General features: G+C 34.9%; 1 protein-coding gene across 3 annotated transcripts in view; it reads left to right on the top strand.

Annotated features, from left to right (window-relative positions):
- The window catches only part of LOC145695218 (alpha-(1,6)-fucosyltransferase-like), a 250604-nt gene that overhangs the window by 155131 nt on the left and 75471 nt on the right, over positions 1-20002 (top strand). For all 3 annotated transcript variants that reach the window (XM_081772207.1, XM_081772206.1, XM_081772208.1), the window contains exon 7: positions 13272-13509. In XM_081772207.1, the coding sequence (XP_081628333.1) occupies positions 13272-13509 (238 nt within the window). The remainder of the gene's footprint in view (positions 1-13271; positions 13510-20002) is intronic.

Genomic DNA, 20002 nt, shown 5'->3' with positions numbered 1-20002 from the left:
ATAAACGTTGTCTTGTTGAAATCCCTATCCAACGTACTCTATCAGCAAACTCTCTAATAAAATCTTTTGATAAATGTGAACATGAACTTAACTTTGTCCCAATCAACCTTATCAACAAACTTTCTTATAAAACCTTCATATAATCTTCTGTTTGATATAATCCTCCAATCAACCTTATCAGCAAGCTCTGTTATGAAATCTTCTGATAAGTCGTTACATGTTATAGTCAACCAGTTAACTCTATCGGCAAACTCTCTGATGAAATCTTCAGATAAGTCATTATATATTAAGTCTTCCCAATTGATCTTATCCTTATATTTACGTATGAAATCTTGTGTTACATTTTCACTAAAACGCATATAAGACCATTTCTTATCGGTTAGTCTATCTAATGTTTCACCTAAGAAGTTCATAATATACTTCTGAATAATATTTTGTATAAGGCGTTCGTTATCTTATTTAACAGTCTTTTTAAATAAATAATCTAACATACCAATAGCAACACAAAATTAATCAAATCTGGATTAATTCTTTCATCATCATCATATAGATTATCATACGAGCTGGGTTAGGATAAATATCATCTGTATCATACTCTACATTCATTAAAAGATCACCATCATCATCGTCTAAGTAATAACACAGGATTGAATACAGGTGTAAGAGATAATACTTGTTTAGCAAGTGACATTTTGGATTACGATTTTCTGTATTTAAATATGGGTAACTTCATTTTTGTAAAGCTCTATAAAAAATGAAATTATTTTTAAAAGTATATAAGCTTTTTCGAAAACCATGAAAACTACATCACAATTGAAACGTTTAAGAAAATGACCTGATAGAAAAATAATATGCTTAGAACATAAATCACAACTCAGTGAAGAAAACAAGTTACAAATTTATGGTAAATAAGCTGTTTGAGAAAGTTATATTGCATGATTAAAATGTATGGAGATGAAGATTTGAGACAAGATATCACTAGACTTTTGCATGCTAAGAAGGTGAATTGGGATAAAGTAAGCAAGTACCAAAAGTTATCAGAAGACTATAAGAATTCAAAGATAAGTTGAATTGGAAAGAAATCTCATGTAATCAAAAATTATCAGAAGACTTTATGAGAGAGTTTGAAAATAGAGTTGATTGGATGGAAGTTTCATCTAGACAAAAGTTAACAAAAGACTTTATAAGAGAATTTAAAAACAACGTACATTGACGTTACATTGTAAGTGAACAAAAATTATCAGAAGAGTTTATGAGAGAATTTGAGCATAAGTCCAATGATGATCTTTGGGCACAGTTGATGGTTTCTCAGAAGTTATTTACGGTAATGTGTAACATCATAGAAATGAAAGATGAGACTGAAAGTGAAAATAAATCAGTAGAGAATCAGAATACAAATACAAATAGACGAAGGAGGAGACGAAGACAAACGAAAAACTAGAAGATTATGAAAAAATGAAATTATGAAAAATAAATCGTATAAGAGATGTAGTATCCAGTTAAAACATGCCGACCTATTACATAACTGAAAAATCTAAACACAAAGAGCTGCAACCTGTTAAACTTGCAGACCTAGATAAGTCTAAGTTCTATGAAATTACAGCTTGGAATCTTATCCAAACGAGGAATGGTTCAAAGGTATTAGTACATTTAGATGATACCCTTAAAATTATATTATTGGATAGATACAACGAAAACACTGATAGAGTACAGAGTGATTTGAAGAAGATGAGAATATTTATGCAGTATGAAGGCTTAAAGAAGTTCAGTAATGGATTTCCAAAAGATACACTTGTCTTCGAATCAAAACCTAGAAACTAGATTAAGTATTGTTACAGCTAGTTCCACTGAATAACAGTATGTCACTCATCATACATTATTAGAGTTAGTTCAACTGAATGACAGTATGTCACCACTTTTATGAGTCATCTGTGTAATGTGGATTCCTGTCACCACAGCATAGCGCGTCCTCAGGTTGCGGATAGAGGGAAGGCCTCTAGATATAGAGGTTAGCTGCGAATATACTGAATAAGCAGTCGCGGACAGATGGCAAGGAGGGATCACAAAAACGAAGTTGGAGAAAAAATTAACTGTTCTAAGAAATAACATGAATTATAATAGACGCGCTGTCGTTCAGTTGAAACAGCTCTGCAGAAAAAGGGGTCTTAGAGGTTACTTCCGACTGCGGAAAGCTCAACTTATTTACTTACCTGAGAAAGGTGATCTTAAGACATTCAAAGAAAGCCTAAGAAGACAGAAGGTATTCCGATTTGAGGAAGACATCTTTGAAGAACTGAAACCTAAAAGACTAGATAGAAAGAAAGCTTTAACACTTTTACCATTTGAAGCAGAAGTAATTGAACAACCGAAACCTAAAAGACTAGATAGAAAAAAAGCTTTAGATCTATTCCCATTTGAAGAAGTAATTGAAGAACCAAGAGTGAAGCCCGAATCACTACCAATTGATATAAAGCTGGAAGACTCATTATTTAAATCAGGATTAGAGACATGGAGATTCAAAATAGATTATAATAAAGAACATGATCCTCTAGAACAATATGTTACTTCAACATCAAAGGCTTTAATAAATAGACTGAACATCAGCTTAGGGAAACATGGGTCGTTGAAAGCTAATCTCTTGATAAACTGTCAATATAAGAAAGGTAAAGAAATTCAAAACTTTCACTTCAACACTAATAACAAAGATATATTCCAATCAACCACTCTAAAAGAATTCATAAGTGATGCTAAAGAAATATTAAGAACAAAAATGGATGAGTTCCAAGCTAGAGGTTCCGGATGGGCTCTCATGAATATAAACTACATAGAGGTAGCTCTTAATAAATATGTACCGTATAGAGGATCATCATACACAGAACTACCAAATGAAATTATAAGGAAAGAGGCTGCTATTAATGTAAAGATTAAAGATGAAAATTTTTTCCTATATTCAATTGTTTCTGCATTACATCCTGTTGAAAAAGATTCACAACGACCATCAAAGTACAAGTCTGTTGTTAAAGACTTGGAAAAAAAATTAAGACATTGATTGTCCTGTAGAACTAAGTGACATCTCTAAAATTGAAAGAAGACTCGATATATTGTTTAACATTTATACATACGAAAAATATATGGTATATGTTTTATATCATAATAAAAACAAAAGAGACACCCACATGAATCTATTATATGTAAAAGAAGATACTAAAACATCATATTGTTGGATTAAAGAATTGAGTAGATTAGTTAGTAGTCAAATAACTAAATGGGGAGCTCGAAAATACTTATGTGATAGATGCTTGTTATACTTTTATTCACAAGATGCATTAGATAAACATGAGAGAGATTGTTCTACTGACGAAGCTGTTAAGATAGAAATGCCACCAGAAGATACATACGGTGAATTTCAGAACTACCAACATAAAATGAAGATGCCATTTGTGATTTATGCTGATTTCGAATGTCTATTGCATAAGGTTATGGGATATGAAGGATGTTATCCAGAAGGCGAATCATATACCAAGAAATATCAGTAGCATAACCCATCTGGGTTCTGTTATTATATTGTAAGAAGTGATGGAAGTAAAATAGATCCTGTTGTGTATAGGGTAAAAATGCAGAAGTTCATAACAATGTCAAAGAAAGAAGCCAAACAAATATCAAACATATATAGACAAAATAACGAGTTACCTTTAACATGTGAATAGATAGAAGAGTTCGACAAATCTGAATCATGCTCTTACTGTAAAGTAGAATATACTTCAGAGAACCATAAAAGTTAAACATCACGATCATATAACAGGAGAGTTTGTAGCTGCAGTATGTAACAATTGTAATATAAAAGTTAGAGTACCTAAGTTTGTACCAGTGATTATACCTAACTTATCAGGATATGACTCCCACTTGTTCATAAAAGAACTAGAATGTAATAAAGAGCAAATATAATTAATACCTAATAACGAACAACGATACATATTATTCAGTAAAAAGGTTAGAGCTATCTAATTAAAATTCATAGATTCATTTAGATTTATGGCATGTAGTTTAGACAAATTATCATCAAACTTAACGAGAGAACAAGTGACTTACACGCAATACTTCTATCCTGACGAAAAGGAATTCAAACTTGTAATAAGAAAAGGTGTTTACCCGTATGATTATGTTAGTGACTGAAATAAGTTTAGACAGAGACAATTGCCACCAAAGGAAACATTCTTCAACAAGCTTACGAACACACATATAAGTGATGAGGATTATGAGCATGCAAAGAAAGTATGGGAAACATTTAAAGTTAATAATCTCTGACAGTACCATGACCTATATGTGTAAACTGTTGTATTGTTATTAGCAGACGTGTTTGAGAACTTTAGAGAGACATGTCTTAATGCTTATGCTCTTGAACCAGCATGGTATATGACGGCACCAGGTTCAGCTTGGGGTGCAATGTTAAAGATGACAGATATAAAACGATTTACTAACAGATTACAATATGGTCTTGATGATAGAGAAAAGTATAAGAGATGGAATCTCACAATGCTCGAGATCATATGTAAAAGCAAACAACAAATATATCGAAGATTACGATGGGAATAAGGAAGACTCTTACATTATGTATCTAGATGCCAATAACCTCTACGGATGGGCTATGAATCAACATCTACCATATAAGGGATTTAGATGGTTAAGTGAAGATGAGATAAGAGAAATAGATTTCACAAAGATACTAGATACTAGTTATATATTAGAAGTAGATCTTGAGTATCCAAAAGACATACATGACAATCACAAAGACTATTCATTAGCTCCAGAAAACATGTGTCCACCTGGTTCAAAACAATCAAAGCTATTAACAATCCTATTTCATAAAGAAAATATGTGATTCACTATCGGAACCTAAAACAATGTCTATTACTTGGATTGAAACTTAAGAAAATACATAGAGTAATAGAGTTCGAACAGTCAGATTGGTTAAAGAATTATATCGATTTAAACACACAAATGATAACTAGTGCAACAAATAATTTTGACAGACTTCTACAAGCTCATGAACAACTCAATATTCGGAAAGACAATGGAAAATATTAGGAAGAGATGTAAACCTATAATAATAGAATGTGACCCAGCAAGAGTAGAAAAACTAATTGCCAAACGGAATTTTAATGATATAATTATTTATACAGAGAATCTATGTGCAATCATAATGAATAAAACCAAATTGACTTTCAATAAACCAATATATGTTGGAATGAGTATATTAGATCTATCAAAGTATTTAATGTACGACTTCCATTATAATGTGATGAAGCCAAAATGTCAAGACAAAATAGAAGTATGTTATACAGATACCGATAGCTATATTTACTATATTCAAACAGAAGATGTGTATGAGGACATAAGAAATTATATTGATTACTTCGACACAAGTGATTACCCTAAAGATAACATATGCAAGATACCCCAGATCAATAAGAAAATACTTGCTAAGATGAAGGACGAGGTAAAAGGTACCATTATAGAAGAGCTTGTAGGCTTAAGATCTAAGATGTACTCAAGAAAAGCACCTCAAATGGATCTAACAGACAAAGACTTTAAAGGTAAATTCGATAAGGAAAGGTATTGAAGAGCCAAAGGTGTAAAAAAAGAGTGTTGTATACAAATAACTTACATTTGATAAACATAAAAACTGTTTGTTCAACCAAACGGACTACTATAAGAAGATGACTCTGATTAGAAGTTATAGGCACGATATATATAGTATAGAAGTAAATAAGTTAGCTTTAAGTTGTATAGATGATAAGAGATGTGTTCTGAAAGATGGAATACATACCCTGCAATGGGGACATTATAAGATAGAAAAGTTGTAAATATAAGTTAGGTATTTGTTAGTTGTAAGTTTAGAATATAAGCATAACTTTATGGGTGTAACTATAAACTTTTCATAGGGTTATAATATCATAAAAATGAAATTTGAGTATAAAAATTATTATATTTGTACAAATATGAATAAGACACTTTGTGAACCATGCAACAAATATATACTGTCCATAATAGCATTCACACACAAAAAACTAAAGTTTGTGAGAAGTGTAAGAAAGAAAAATTTAAAACTCGTTTTAGAAATACAGAAAAACACTGCCGTGAATGTCTGTACAAAACATCACCATCCTTAATATGTTTAATGTGTCGAAATTATTTTAAAACAGACCCAACGTGTTCTAATGCTAAAAAATGTATAGAATGCAGACAAATAAACCAGACTTTAAATATATCATCATTGAAGGCAATCATTTAGCAGGGCTACAAGATGTTTTTGGTTATGTAATAATTAATGGAGAGATTCATGGTGTTTTTCACCGAAAAAAAGAAAATATTTTATTTAAACTACCATATAGATACGAAAAGCATTATGAACATCTTAAAAGAAATATTAAAAACGAATAATTATATATATATACCAGAACGTATATAAACGAAATTGTTATAGAGTTATATTTATTAACTCCAATTCTATATGTGGCAATGGATTGTTTAAAATGTATTTTCTAATCATTTAAACTTTATGGTTATAACATCATAAACTCCTGTGCGCAGAACACCTCACTTAGTCTCACTTTAGCACTGTAATTATGTAAATGTTTTACGTTATCCTTCTGTGCTAAATAGTATAAGTCAGAGTACTTTGGTAAATAGTATTAGTCAGTGGGAGATGGAAGGGAGGAGTGCGCTTACAGTGAGCTATCGATGCTACTCATATCGTTAGTATGGGTCAAAAATACGACTGATAAAACATAAATCTTATTGTTTCCCACCAATTGCTTGTTAATTCTATACTACTTCTTTTACTCTGTTAGAAATATTAATGTTTTAAGCAATTCACGATTTCAAATACGTTTCATATCAACAAAAAGACCTGAAATTCAATCAAAAATAGAATAGTATATAAAATATAAAATATGTAACCAAGTCTCGACTTTCCAACAACATTATTATTATTATTATTATTATTAATAATAATAATAATAATAATAATAATAATAATAATAATAATAATAATAATAATAATAATAATAACGAAATAACAGACTTGCAATATCAATTACGTAAACAATACTTTACAACAGAGAAAAACACTTGCCACGATAGGATTCGAACCCAGGTCTCTGCCATACGAGTTTCATGCTTTGCCAATCTTTTCTTTAATTCGCCCCAACCATGGTATTGTTCGCCAGCTGCATCTCACGTCCTTTCGACTTATTCCAAACACGACAGGAGCACAAACACAGAAATATTAAGGACAGTTAAAATTCCGACCTTGCTGTTCAGAGTGATTCGAACCGCAATGGGCTTCACCTCACAACCGTTAGTAATCTGCCACAAATTGCTCATACAAAGATAGGAAAATAAGTAGTACTTACGGAAGATGCAAATGGAACTTTCCATTTCAACACGGGTTGATACAATTCAAAGAATGCGAAAATAATGTCTGCCGTCTTTTCTTCTTTGGAAATTAGAAGTTAGAGTGAGGAAGAATAGTAATGTAAATTGGGACCATCGTGAGAAACGATGAGGTAACCTCGACTTGAACAACGTTTTCTTATATTTTCCTCATTGACGGAGGTCTATATAGCTTGTTTTTTTAGTTAAAGAAGGAAATCTTGAGTAAGTCATTGTGACACTTATATAAGGAAGTTTCCTTATGCGATCATTAATATATTGTGTATAGTCCTATATGTAACGATTTTAACGTGCTAATAGTTTGAGTGGAAGCTGAAGTGACGCGGTAGGAAAGTGGTTAGCGCATTGAACTTCTATTTGGGGGACCCGAGTTCAAATCCTAGCCAGGTTGAAACTTTTCCAAATGTTTCAATTTCAATTTCAATTTCAATACATGCTGAGTGTGACAAGCAAGATCTCCTCTCCCGAAAGAAAAAAAGTTGGATTGAGGAGAATTGGAGGTCTGTCAATGGAGGCAATGATTTACAAACTTATTTCCAGCAGTTGTTATAGAGTTGATATTTTCATCTACTTTCAAGCAGTTTCTGATTCATGCGTCGTCAGTGTTCTTATTTCTTTGAACATACAGTATATAGTGGAATAATATATTATATATACAGCAATATTGAGATTAATATAGTATTCATTGGAAAACACGCTCTGAACCATAGAGATTTATCTCGGAATGGAGAAATGTTTCGTGCGTCATCTACTTATAATTTTATTTGTGTAAAGACCTGACTCAGTATTACCGACTTTTATCAGTGCCGAAAAAAGTTACGTGTAAGTTGGGTTGCATCTGCCCAGGCGTTCTCACAACTGTAAATTATCTGGACCCCTAGTAATGGTATTACAGCACTTATGGGTTGAGATACTTCTGCTGATGACTGTACACACAACGATCAAACTACGTAAGTGGAGGTTGGAGTTATAAGAACCATAAGCTTTTTCTCCATGAGAATTGTTTTAGCGTAGTCCTAATAGTTAGACAACCAACTTAACAGTACAGAGATGCGCCGAAACATGACATGTCACTATATTCCTCCTTTTGAAGCAAGAAAAAATGAGTAGGTGAGCACAATTTAGAGAACCACGAGACATTTAGACAGAAATTCCAGACAGAAATTAATCAAAGAAAAGGAAAATAAAGATATGGACATAATACAGGCATCGTCATTATACAGTGCAACAAAATTTTGTCTTATTCAAACGCATACAGAGGGAGAAAACGCATGGAAAAAGACGGGGAAAGAGTGAAAATAGAACAGGAAAGAAAAGTTGCGAAAGACATGGGAATAAATGAAACGTTAATGCTTAAGAATACACAATCTACGTCTTTCCCTTCTGCTCTCTTTGTCTTTCTCCATTTAGGATAAATCTCTTTCACTAGCAATCTCGAACATCATTTACAGTGTTTAATTCCTTGAAGAAAATAATTTGACAACAAATCGGGGAACCGAAAGAAGAACCAATTTTGAGAATTCACCAACAAACACACAAAACACACACACACACACACACACATATATATATATATATATATATATATATATATATATATATATATATATATATATATATATATATATGAGGGAGGAAACGTTGTTGGTGTTTTGAGACACCCATGTATATATACAGGGTGACTAGTAATTCGATGCATTGTTTGCAAGAGTATATTCTACAAGTACTTTTAACATTTTCACTCAGATGAACGGGGGTCGCAAATCAACAGTTTCTGAGTAATTTGCACATGTGTAATTTCTTTGATATTTCCCGGCTAACGAGACGTGCGCGACAAACTTTCACCCTAACCCGCTTCTCCATATCGTAGAGCGATGAAATTTTGCATGTGTAATTTTGCAAACCTATGTAGGTCACGTGGTAATGCTCAGCTCGTAACGCTACACCATTGCTGTGTTATAGGTCCGAAAATGAAGTAAGGTATAGTGTTCCAAAATCCATTACTGCACCTCAGAAAGCAGCGTGGTAACAGCGCAGAAGTACTTGCACGTAGGAAATGGCTTAATGGTTGGGAAAACGTGGAATGAAGAAGGTGTGTGGGCAAGATAAAACACGAACTATGATGAATTTCATACTCAGGGTCGTGCATTTGTCTGACCAACATTCATGCGCTGAACGAATGCTTTGTTTCCCATGAAGCAGACATCTTTTGTCGGCTTGCCACGCCCTATTTTCATTTTTCATAAGGTTTTGTTAGTGCTTCAGTGCTAAATGTGTTATTTTGTTATGTCTTTACAAGATTTATAATTTTACCTTTGTAAAAAGCTTATAACATTAGGTTCTCATTGTAGCAATTGGTACGGCAATGGTCGTAATTTTGTTTTGAGTTATTAAAGCGATGTATTCGATTGTTATTTCTTTATTTATTTATTCATGTATTCATGCAATGGTATGACTCAAGGAAGGGTTCGGACCTCGAACTCTGGGGTCACATCAGTCTTTTACGTGAATCTAGGATTTGGGAAGGAACTGACCCTAGCTTTCTAAAAGATACCATCCCTGCCTTCGCCTAGTGGGAGTGAAGAAAACCAAGGAAATCCTAGTCAAATCAATGACAGCGTGCCGATGTATGACCACCTAAGGAAGTCCGTGTTCAACTGTGAGCGACTAAAGTGATGATCATTTTATTTGCTATTAGCATGGGGTATTACTACTTGCTTTCTAGGTAAAGGGTACCGCAACTACCAGGATATACTATGCCTCACTGCTGAATGCGTTGCAGGATTTTATGAAATCCCAGAGCGTGGCATGCTGACAAAGGAAAAGAATGTTTAGAGAATAGAATAGAATAGAATATAGACTTGAGAATAGAATACTTAATTATGACAAACAGTGAAGCTCTTGTCTCGATTATTATACTCGAACATTTTACAAATCTCTTAAATGATGTAATTTAAATGAAAACACAAAAATCTGGAACTAAAATTTAACTTTGGGACTCTTTGACTGCAAAGGGTTTTACAATGTCCTCAAAAGATAGTTTTGAAGCTAACTTGCCTTATAATAAAAATAAATATTTGCCCAGTTTTTCGACCCCTCCCAATCCGGCAACTGGGGTATAGCCCCCGGTTTCCTCTCTAGTTACGCCACTGCTATCATATTTGAAAGTTTTCCGAGTGGCCCGTTTTGTTTATTTTCTAAATCTGATCACCCTATGACACTATGAATAGCTCTTCGGTTGACAATATCTTAGTACTCATCTTTGCACTTCATTCACACAAACTAAGAGTACATTTACCTCATTAAATAAATTTGAGGTAACACATAGTTAACCAATATACTGGCACGATACGAGATATAGACGGAACCTATCAGGGTATAGCCTTGTCTAAATCCTTAATTGTTTCGCTTCACTCTTTCCTTAAGGATGGTCAGTTTCCAAAGGTACTACCCAATGTGTAAGGACTGACAATTTTGTTTGAGATGTCAAAAATCAGGTCAAGAACAAAGTGTGATACGAAGAGTAGAAATTACACGATAAAAAAGATTGATAAACAGAGATACACAGTTTTCAGCAGAATTTTCTTCCACCTTGGAAAGTATTCTTTATTATGAGGAGAATGATACATTAGTCAAGAAATTCGAATGAAGAGAAATTTTTATTTTACATCATATTTTTTTCCTTGTTTCCAATACTATATTTTGTATATTTCAAACAAGATTGGGAAATATTTTTTCCTATTCGGAATATGGGCATGGTATTTGGGGCGACCAGTACCTACGCTCGGACGTATTTTTCAGGGAACACTAGGATTGGGTACTCTCACCTGGGGCAGATATAAGGATTCAAACTTGCAAAGATAATTTTTTCAAACAAATTTCCCGAATTTCTCCAAATCTCCCTTTCTTCGTACGTCATACGGGCATGCGCCATAATGCCTTTCAAAATCTGATATATTCTAAAGAGAATGATATACTAACCATGAAATTCGGATGGCTACCGTTGAAGCAGTAGCTATTTAAATAAAGATCTCAAAAATTGCTCGTAAACTCCAGTACTCCAAAGGGTTAATGATCTTTTGAATGAAATGAAATATTTTAATTTAACGTTACATTAGTTTCTTCTGTCTTCCCTGGAATTGAACGTTGGACCATCGTGCACCAAAGACACAAGTACTAGCGGAGAGAGAGATCTTTTGAATGAATTCGTAACATGATAGAGAAGAGAAAGTAAGTACTTTTTTGTTTAGTTATTTTAACACTAGACTGAATTTTAGAACAAGGAATACAAACAAATAGAATAGTTAAATTAAGCGAAATTTAGCTTAATACAATATGTAATGTTACTTTAGAACTTGTGTTTATTAAACTGTCTTTAACAGATGAATGAAATATGTGAAAAACATAATTACCATCCAAAGAATTATTGTGACCACCTGTTACTTTTTGAACAAAGTTGTTAGGCTGACGTAAGAGTCACAATGCACACCAGAACCTCTTGTCAGACAGTGACAAAGATCTCACTCTATCAGTTAGAGTGGTGCTTGTGCGTATAACGAGGGCGGTATATTAGAGTTTGATAAGGACCAGATTGTGGTGGCCAGATGGCTGGGAACAAGCATCTCAGACATTGTGCGATTTTCTGAGGTGTTTATGATGTGCTGTGTTAGTCTTTTCCAAAGGTAAAACCATCACCAAACAACAAGGTGTGAGACAGCCACATTTCATTAAGGCTGTCGGACGTCGTAAGCTGTCGAAGTTTGTAAAAGAAGCTAGAGTGCAAATTGTGGCACAATTAACAGTAAACTTTCATAGCGGACACAGCACGAGTATGTCTAAGCATAGAGTTCGCCATACACTGTCAGATGTAAGTATAAGCAGCCTATGTCTCACGCGCTTACCAATGTTAACCGCTCAGAATAATCAATTATGACTACAATGGGCACGTGCCCATCGTCATTGGACTGCCGAGCAATGGGACAACTTCGCATCGTCCTACGAATCACGGGAGCCGTGGTGGCTCAGATGTAGAGCGTTCACTTCTGGTGTATGGGGTCCTTGGTTTGATCCTATCCTGCGCTAAGTGAGCTTTATGTTGGACAAACACCGTGTGCGTCGGTTTTCTCGGGGCTCTCCCACTTTCTTCATTTCACCATTGCATTCATTTTTCATCATCACCGTCTCCTTTAGCCTAGCCGGCATAAGCGTGAGGCGTAAAACTTAAGATTTCATTTCATTTTCGACGAATCACAATACTGTCCTACTGCCTTCATCACATCGATGGTCGGGTCAGAATCCGTCATCTTCCAGGGGCACAGCTGCTCGAGATATGCACAGTAGGATGACGACAAGTCGGTGGTGACTCCGTTATCATTTGAGCAACCTTCACATGTTCATCCATGGCTCCAGCAGTGCATGTGTAGGGTACCATGACGTTTCTAGCTATCGGAAGGTTATTGTTGATTACGTACTCTCATTCATGTGGGCCTATTTCCAACTGGTAATGACTTTTTTTTAGCAGAAAAACACACTTTATTATAAAGCCAATATTGCGCTGCAGTGGTTCGAGGAACATAGTTGTGAATTTAATTTGCTGCAATGGCCCAAACTCACTCGACAACCCAGATCCGCAGAATTTACGTGAATCAACTGACTTGTATATGCAGATGTGGTGCTCCATGTTCCAACCAGCTAGCAAGACCTCATTGCTTCCATACCTTGCCGTATTGCTGTCAAAGATAAACACACCAGATGTTAAGTAGGTAGTCATAATGTACCAGCTGGCGAGTGTATGATCCAACGTTGTTCTGTTCCAGAAAAGCACTTCGAAACCATACATCACCAACCATTTGTTGAAGATTTGTCTTCGAAGCCACCTTTTCTTCCCTTAGCAGTTCCTCGTGATCTGTCTTATCAACTAGTGCGTTTGCACGGAAATCCATCTGCATGGTGGGTTGGACAGTTCTTGAAGTATCTCCTAAGGCCACAGTCGGATCTGCAGAAGCTTCTTGCGACGACAGCGGAAAAACTTGGTTTCCAGAGACCTATAGTTGGGTGAGTGTCAAGAAACATTTCGTAAACTGAATCTTTCGAGATTGAAATGCTTGTAGAAATAATAAAAAAAAAAAATAGTCATCACTTTTTTTTACATATGTGAATGGTTAAAAATACCAGACCTCGTCTATCTCTAGCTGTTCTTTGAAGATGTTTGTACCCAGTGGTGCTATTGTAATTTTTTAACAAACGGTTCTGTATATATATACGTATATAGGGTGTCCACCAGCAAAGTGTCATATTTTGGGGAATGATAGTATTGGTCATGACAAGCAATCAATCGAGATATTGATGAAAAGACCACTTTATTTCGTACACAAAATCCCAGAATTCATATTCCAGTTTCTATTTGCCCATTCCCATTTTTGTCTGCTATTGAATTGAAATAATTCAAAATTGATTGTTTTCATAGCAATACAAGTGAGCGGAAAATGTACAGAGGTGTTTTCACAAATTTGTTTGGCATGTTTCTTTCACTCTTGGCTAGGCCATGAATGCGTGTTTCTGTGTGTGTGTGTTTATGTTGGAGTATAACAAACAGTTCTGCGAATTCGAAATATTTTAACAAACCGGTGTGAACCGGCTGAATAGCACCACTGTTTGCACCTAAAAAAGTATAATAATTATGAAAAAACTGCTATGTTAACTCGTAAGGTGCTATGCATAATTTACTATCATGAAAGTAGAAGTCTGCTGATTAGATTGTTGCTATGATAACGAGATCTTCGTGAATTGTGGTCAATATTACGGGTATAGAATCTTAAAAGATATATTGCACTTTCAGTATTTAAAAAATCATCAAGAATATATTTCCATCTAATTGCGCCACTACAACATTATACAAGTATTCTTAACTACCAGAAGCACTAGTTAATAATAACATATTATACTGGCAGATGACGTTGAATGAAATGTAAAGTAAATCCATATATGAGCGGCTAAGGGAAACAATGGTATGTCTCATTTCCTAATTTTCGAGTAAACGGGTGGTCGAAGGTGAACAATTGTTATTATTATTATTAATATTATTATTTTATATTTATTATTATTATAAGCGTATGTTTGAACTTGCACGGCGAAATTACTACAAAATATCTTATTATTTCTGATTTTTCCTGGATTGTATGTTATTCAGTGTTGCTACACTTGGTACAACTATACGAAATTCAGCCCTTTTTGTCATTCATCGGCCCGTTGATACCACGCTCGCATTTTCAGATCCTTTTATGAAAAGGTTGGTACAATTCTACCCAATTCAGCACCATTTAACAAATACTTGTCACACTTTTAAAAGTGTCATTAAGATTTTTACTACATCTCACGTTACTCATACCGTGTGTTCGACTTAAAAAGTGCTGTTGAACATTCATTCTGTGACATTACACCGCATAACGCTGCGAACTTTGTGTGGAAAATTCGTAATTCGAACTATGCCGTGAAACAAATGATGCTAGATGGGCATATCCGCACCGCACATGAAGGAGACGAGGAAGAAGCTGTGTGGTGGAAATTTTACCTTAAAATCTTGAAAACGAAAGGAAGCACAATATTCTTCTTACAGTCTATTATTCTCCTTTGGTCGTGAAATAAGTGAGAATAAGGTGCAATAATTTATATTTTAATATTTTATTAAAATGTACTGTTTATACACGAACTCGGAGATGATTGATTTGTTTCTCGTTTTATATATTTTTTCATATATGGATATAACACCGTTTTGGGTTATTGGTTACTTTGAAATACAGGCGCGTTTGGTTTCCTTACAATACATACCAAAGATGATAACTGTTCTCCCTTTTAATTTCCAGCCTCTGTTATACTTCCTACGTGCGAGAAAATTTTCATCTATTATACTTTCACGGTTATTCCGGATCCCCCTACTTGGATGTTTTTGAAAAGTAATTTTAAAAAAGAGCACTTTCTTGAATTGGACTTTCGGAAGAAGGGTGAGGAGTGTTCTAGAACTTTACATCTTTTAGTTTCGTGTTATAAAGCAATGTATTTCACTGATATAAAATAATGAATTCAGCTCTTTTTGCTTCAATTTGGTACTATTTTTCAGCCCACTTCAGAGCTAGGACTGTGGCAACGCTGATGTTATTTCGCTTATTAGTGGGCACTAATTTGTCTCCAGGTTGTCGAATAAATTAATTTCGGCATGCACTTTGGTGTAAATAACTATACAGGAAGAAGCCTGTTCGTTTCTTCACATTCTAGTGTGTGCGTTCTTCATCATACGCTGTTATGATAAGTAGGTTTCGTATTCATATTCGTCTCTCTCTCTGTCTGTCTTTCTTGACGTTTCCTTATCATATCCTTGAATCTTTCCCTTCTTTCCTCGCTCTCTGTTAATGTGCGTGTGTGGTTCCAGACTTAAAACCGAGCCAGTTTTGATGGCCAATGAACCCGGTCTGGAAATTAACTGAGAATTTCGGCGTCGTGTTTTTCGTGCTTTTGGGATAATATCTCCAGTCCTGGTCACCTCTGAAAGAAATACTGTTTAAACGCGAGGGAATAAGTGAAATCTTTTCTTTATATTCCGAGTTATTGAGTCTCAGTTGAATCACCGGGTCACTACGGGTTCTAACCCTCGACCCAGTGGTGGTCCATAAGCTAACATACATCACCTAATTCACGCGATGACCCGTTTCAGCTCTAGCGTGTTCATTCAATCTGTGCGAGTTGCAAAATTACGTTCACAATAGATCAAATCGAGACTGGATGTTCCGAACAGATAAATCTACAAACATAACTAGAAGATGGCCACTTTTTTGGTTATTTTTAAACAAGATTTTATTTATATAGTTTGACATAACATTCGTTTCCATCCTATAATTCAATGTATTTTATTCACGTTTGAAATGTGAAACATCCAATGTCTGCTACATCTATAAGGAACATCCAATCTTCCTTTTAAACATTTGTAACTCTCCATTATGATACAATATGGACTTTTAATATAAGCTGTTTCTGATAGAAATTTAACAGTAAAGTAGCATTAATTCAATTTTTCTTTCTTTTTTTCTTTTCGTTTCTTTTTTCTTTTTTTTTTTTTTTTGTTCAGTTTGCAATAGTAGTCTGGAATGGAAGGTATGACCTACGCAACCTACTGGTTTTATTAGAATGTATTTCGGACCAATACGTCCAATGAACATTACCAAATTTCCAACCGAAGCACGAGTCAACAAAGCATAGTATGTGGTAAACTTTTGACATTATCCTAGATGTGTCTCTGATATCTACAGTTCCACTGGAATTTGAGTATTTAATTTGACCAGTAAGTTTGCTATTCATTTTGAAAGTGATTTGATGAATTTTTCATTCTCTATATATTCGAATAGCACTGAAAAAAGATTAAAACAAACGTTACTTCTACATTACTGTCGGAATTCTGGAAACAGAACTTTATATTGTTATTGTTTTTACTACGTTTAAATTCCATATTTTTATGTTCTCCCTTTTCTTTCTCTTCTTCTCTCCCTCTTCTCTCTCTCTCTCTCTCTCTCTCTCTCTCTCTCTCTCTCACACACACACACACTTCTGAACCTCTGTCTCGTGTAAGAGACATCCATTGGCTTCAATTTATCATTGTGTGTGTGTGTTTGTGATTAAAGGAGCAGTTCGAGTTAAAAACAAGTTTGGTGCAATAGAAAGAGTAACAAAAAATAAGAGATCCGTATTTTTTTTTATATCTTGATAGGCCGTCTCATTCAGCTTCTACAGACATTTGTTTTTGATGAATCGTAAATAGTGACGTCACTGGTGGGATACGCGAGAAACTCAATGTGAGTCAGCAACCACTCCCTTGTACGCAGCTGATAAACCTTTAATAGTGCTTTGGATTTAATAGATTGTGTTTTGGATTTGTTAGCAGTCTTGCTCTGTTGAATCCTTGAGGGAAGTTTTTGTTAGTTGTTTTTCCTATAGCATTAGTATAAAAAAGAGTAGAGAGAGAGAGCAGTAATTACGTTTGTTGTGCGAAACAGTGTTTCTTCCAGACATGTTTTTAGGGTGGCAATGTCTCCCAGAGCTCTGAGAGATTACCCCGGAGGAGACCAAAATATTACGTCTATAATGTAATAAATATAATAGTACTGTGTAAAAATAATGTGCCTCGCCAAATACTAAGTGTCCCTTTGCCCCCCCCCCGGATTTTTTTTCTGAAAGAAACACTAGTGTGAAGTAGAAAACACGTGTTAGTACAGCGCGTGCTGTGTCTGTGAAGTGAAGTAGAAATGCCTAACACTTGCTGTGTTTTCGGTTGTAATTCTTGTGCAATTGAAGCTGAGGACGTAAAGTATCTTTTCTTACGTTTCTAAGTCGTGAGAAATCACCAGATCGATATAAATTATGGCTCAAGAAAATCAATAAGAAAAAAAATGTACCAAATAAAATCACTCGTGTTCCAAACATCTTGAAGAGCCTGCCTTCGAGAAGTCAAGTCTACTGAAAGAAAAGTTAATGCCAGTGGCGGATCTAGGCTGGGGCCGGGGGCCTAGGCCCCCCAGTTTTTGAGTGACACAATTGATTTAAGCTATTATTTAGATATATTTGAAAGTTTTTAGTAAACATGATATACATATCATAGTCTGGGTTCTGACTCCCCCCCCCCCACCTGAGTTTTTACCGTCTAGATCCACTTCTGGCTAATGCCAGGAGAATTATTTACACGCAAACTGAGAAACAATGCTGTTCCAAGTATATTATTGAAAGGTTTAAAATCCGAGCCATTGAACAAGCACCGATCTATGTCCAGTTACCAACGTACAGAAATATCGTACAAGACGCAATTGACGGTTGTAGTCAAGACGAGGCATTAGAGGGTAATAGTGACGATGTCATTCATGATTCTGAAGATACTGCTTTAGAAATAAACTATACAATGTGAATTAGGGAGTGAAATATATCGGCTTGTAGAAGGAATGAGTGACGATGACTGTTCCTCAAGACATTGATTCATCGTTTAATTTCTTTGTATCATGTGACAATGATGAAACGGGTGATGAGAGTTGTTCTGCGGACAGCTATGAGAATAAAAGAAATTTAACCGGTGAAGTGTTTTTCGTATTGTGACAAACTTTACAGATGTTATTTCATTTTTGCCTCATATGTTGCGCTCCTGTACATACCTTGAAGCACAAAATTATAGGGTCAGCGTTAAAAATTGCAACAAAACGTGAAAATGAACGTACTTATGTTCGGGAATAGGAAGAATGCTTAAAGAAAAGGTACTTAGGTGTTGCAGCAATCTCGTTTGCCATCTATTTACATATTGGTTTCGATTTTTTTTGAAACGCTGAACTCATGCTTTATAGGATACTTTTACTAATATTATAAAAACGTTTGTACAGCCTACCATCAGATATCATTTTCTACATGCAGATGATATTTGTAAGTCTTTGCAATCAGTTCTGGAAAAGGAAACCGCACTTATAACGTGCCACCGCACCTCTCACAAACGAAATGCTTAGCACTGTGTAGTGTGTAAGCCTGCTCTCGCTACTTGCCCACCTATGACGTCATCACAAAATCTTTCTTCCTCTGTTACTCGCTAACGACTGAACGTATCGCGATCAAACAAACACCATCTCTTTTAGAATTTTCAACTCTACAAATGGAAATAAATTGTAAAAAATGCATTTCTAAGTCGAACTGCTCCTTTAAGTTTCTCCCTACATCAACTTATGAATTTTGTTTCGTCTCGGTTTTGTTCTTTCATTTTATCGATATTAGAATTACGCTCATGTTGTTTACTGATTTTAGTATGGTAGAGAAAAAAGGAGAAGAGATGAGGTATCTTTACCAGACACGATAATCAGATAAGGTGTTTATTCGGGGGCCTAGCTGCACGGCGTTAGCTGTCGCATTTTTTTTTTTATGCTGAGAGTACAAGATAAACTATACTATTTACATAGAGAATTCGAGCCGGCTATGTTTGAGCCATTATCATAACACTGTCCTCTGCAGTTCTTAATATCTAATGCAGCACTTTTTAGTTTATCTAAAATCTCTTCCGAAAGGGCCAATCTAGTTTTCTCACTATTACAAAATCAACGAAACTTCCCACTATTTCAGTGTAGTTTTCAGTTATTTCCATATAACGAAGAACTTCAGACACTTGTTCTGTGTGGCTTATATTGGGCTTGCAATCAAACATAACGGAAAAGTACTTTGAAGCTTTGATCTCACTAAGCAATAATTTCTAAACATTCATTCTGAATGTAAGGAGAAAAATAATTGATTTGTGCCTTTTTATGGCGAAGAATGTGTCCCCTTAGTTCGGCATGATAGTGAGATACCAGTTTTATTCTGTTTAAGAATGTGCCACATTTAGGGTTACCAAAGTTTAGGCGATCATTAGTGCCTCATAATGGACTACCTTGTATGATAACGTCAATGTATAAATGTACTGTATAATAACGTCAATTATTACATTCAAAATCCCCTCCTGTGTGTCTTTTCCTGTGCTAGTTAGTCGTCCAGCTCCTTATCA

Source organism: Thermobia domestica, chromosome 9 (assembly GCF_964235325.1).
Source record: "Thermobia domestica chromosome 9, izTheDome1.hap1.1, whole genome shotgun sequence".
Taxonomy (NCBI): domain Eukaryota; kingdom Metazoa; phylum Arthropoda; class Insecta; order Zygentoma; family Lepismatidae; genus Thermobia; species Thermobia domestica.
This window is presented reverse-complemented; position numbering and strand designations above follow the sequence as displayed.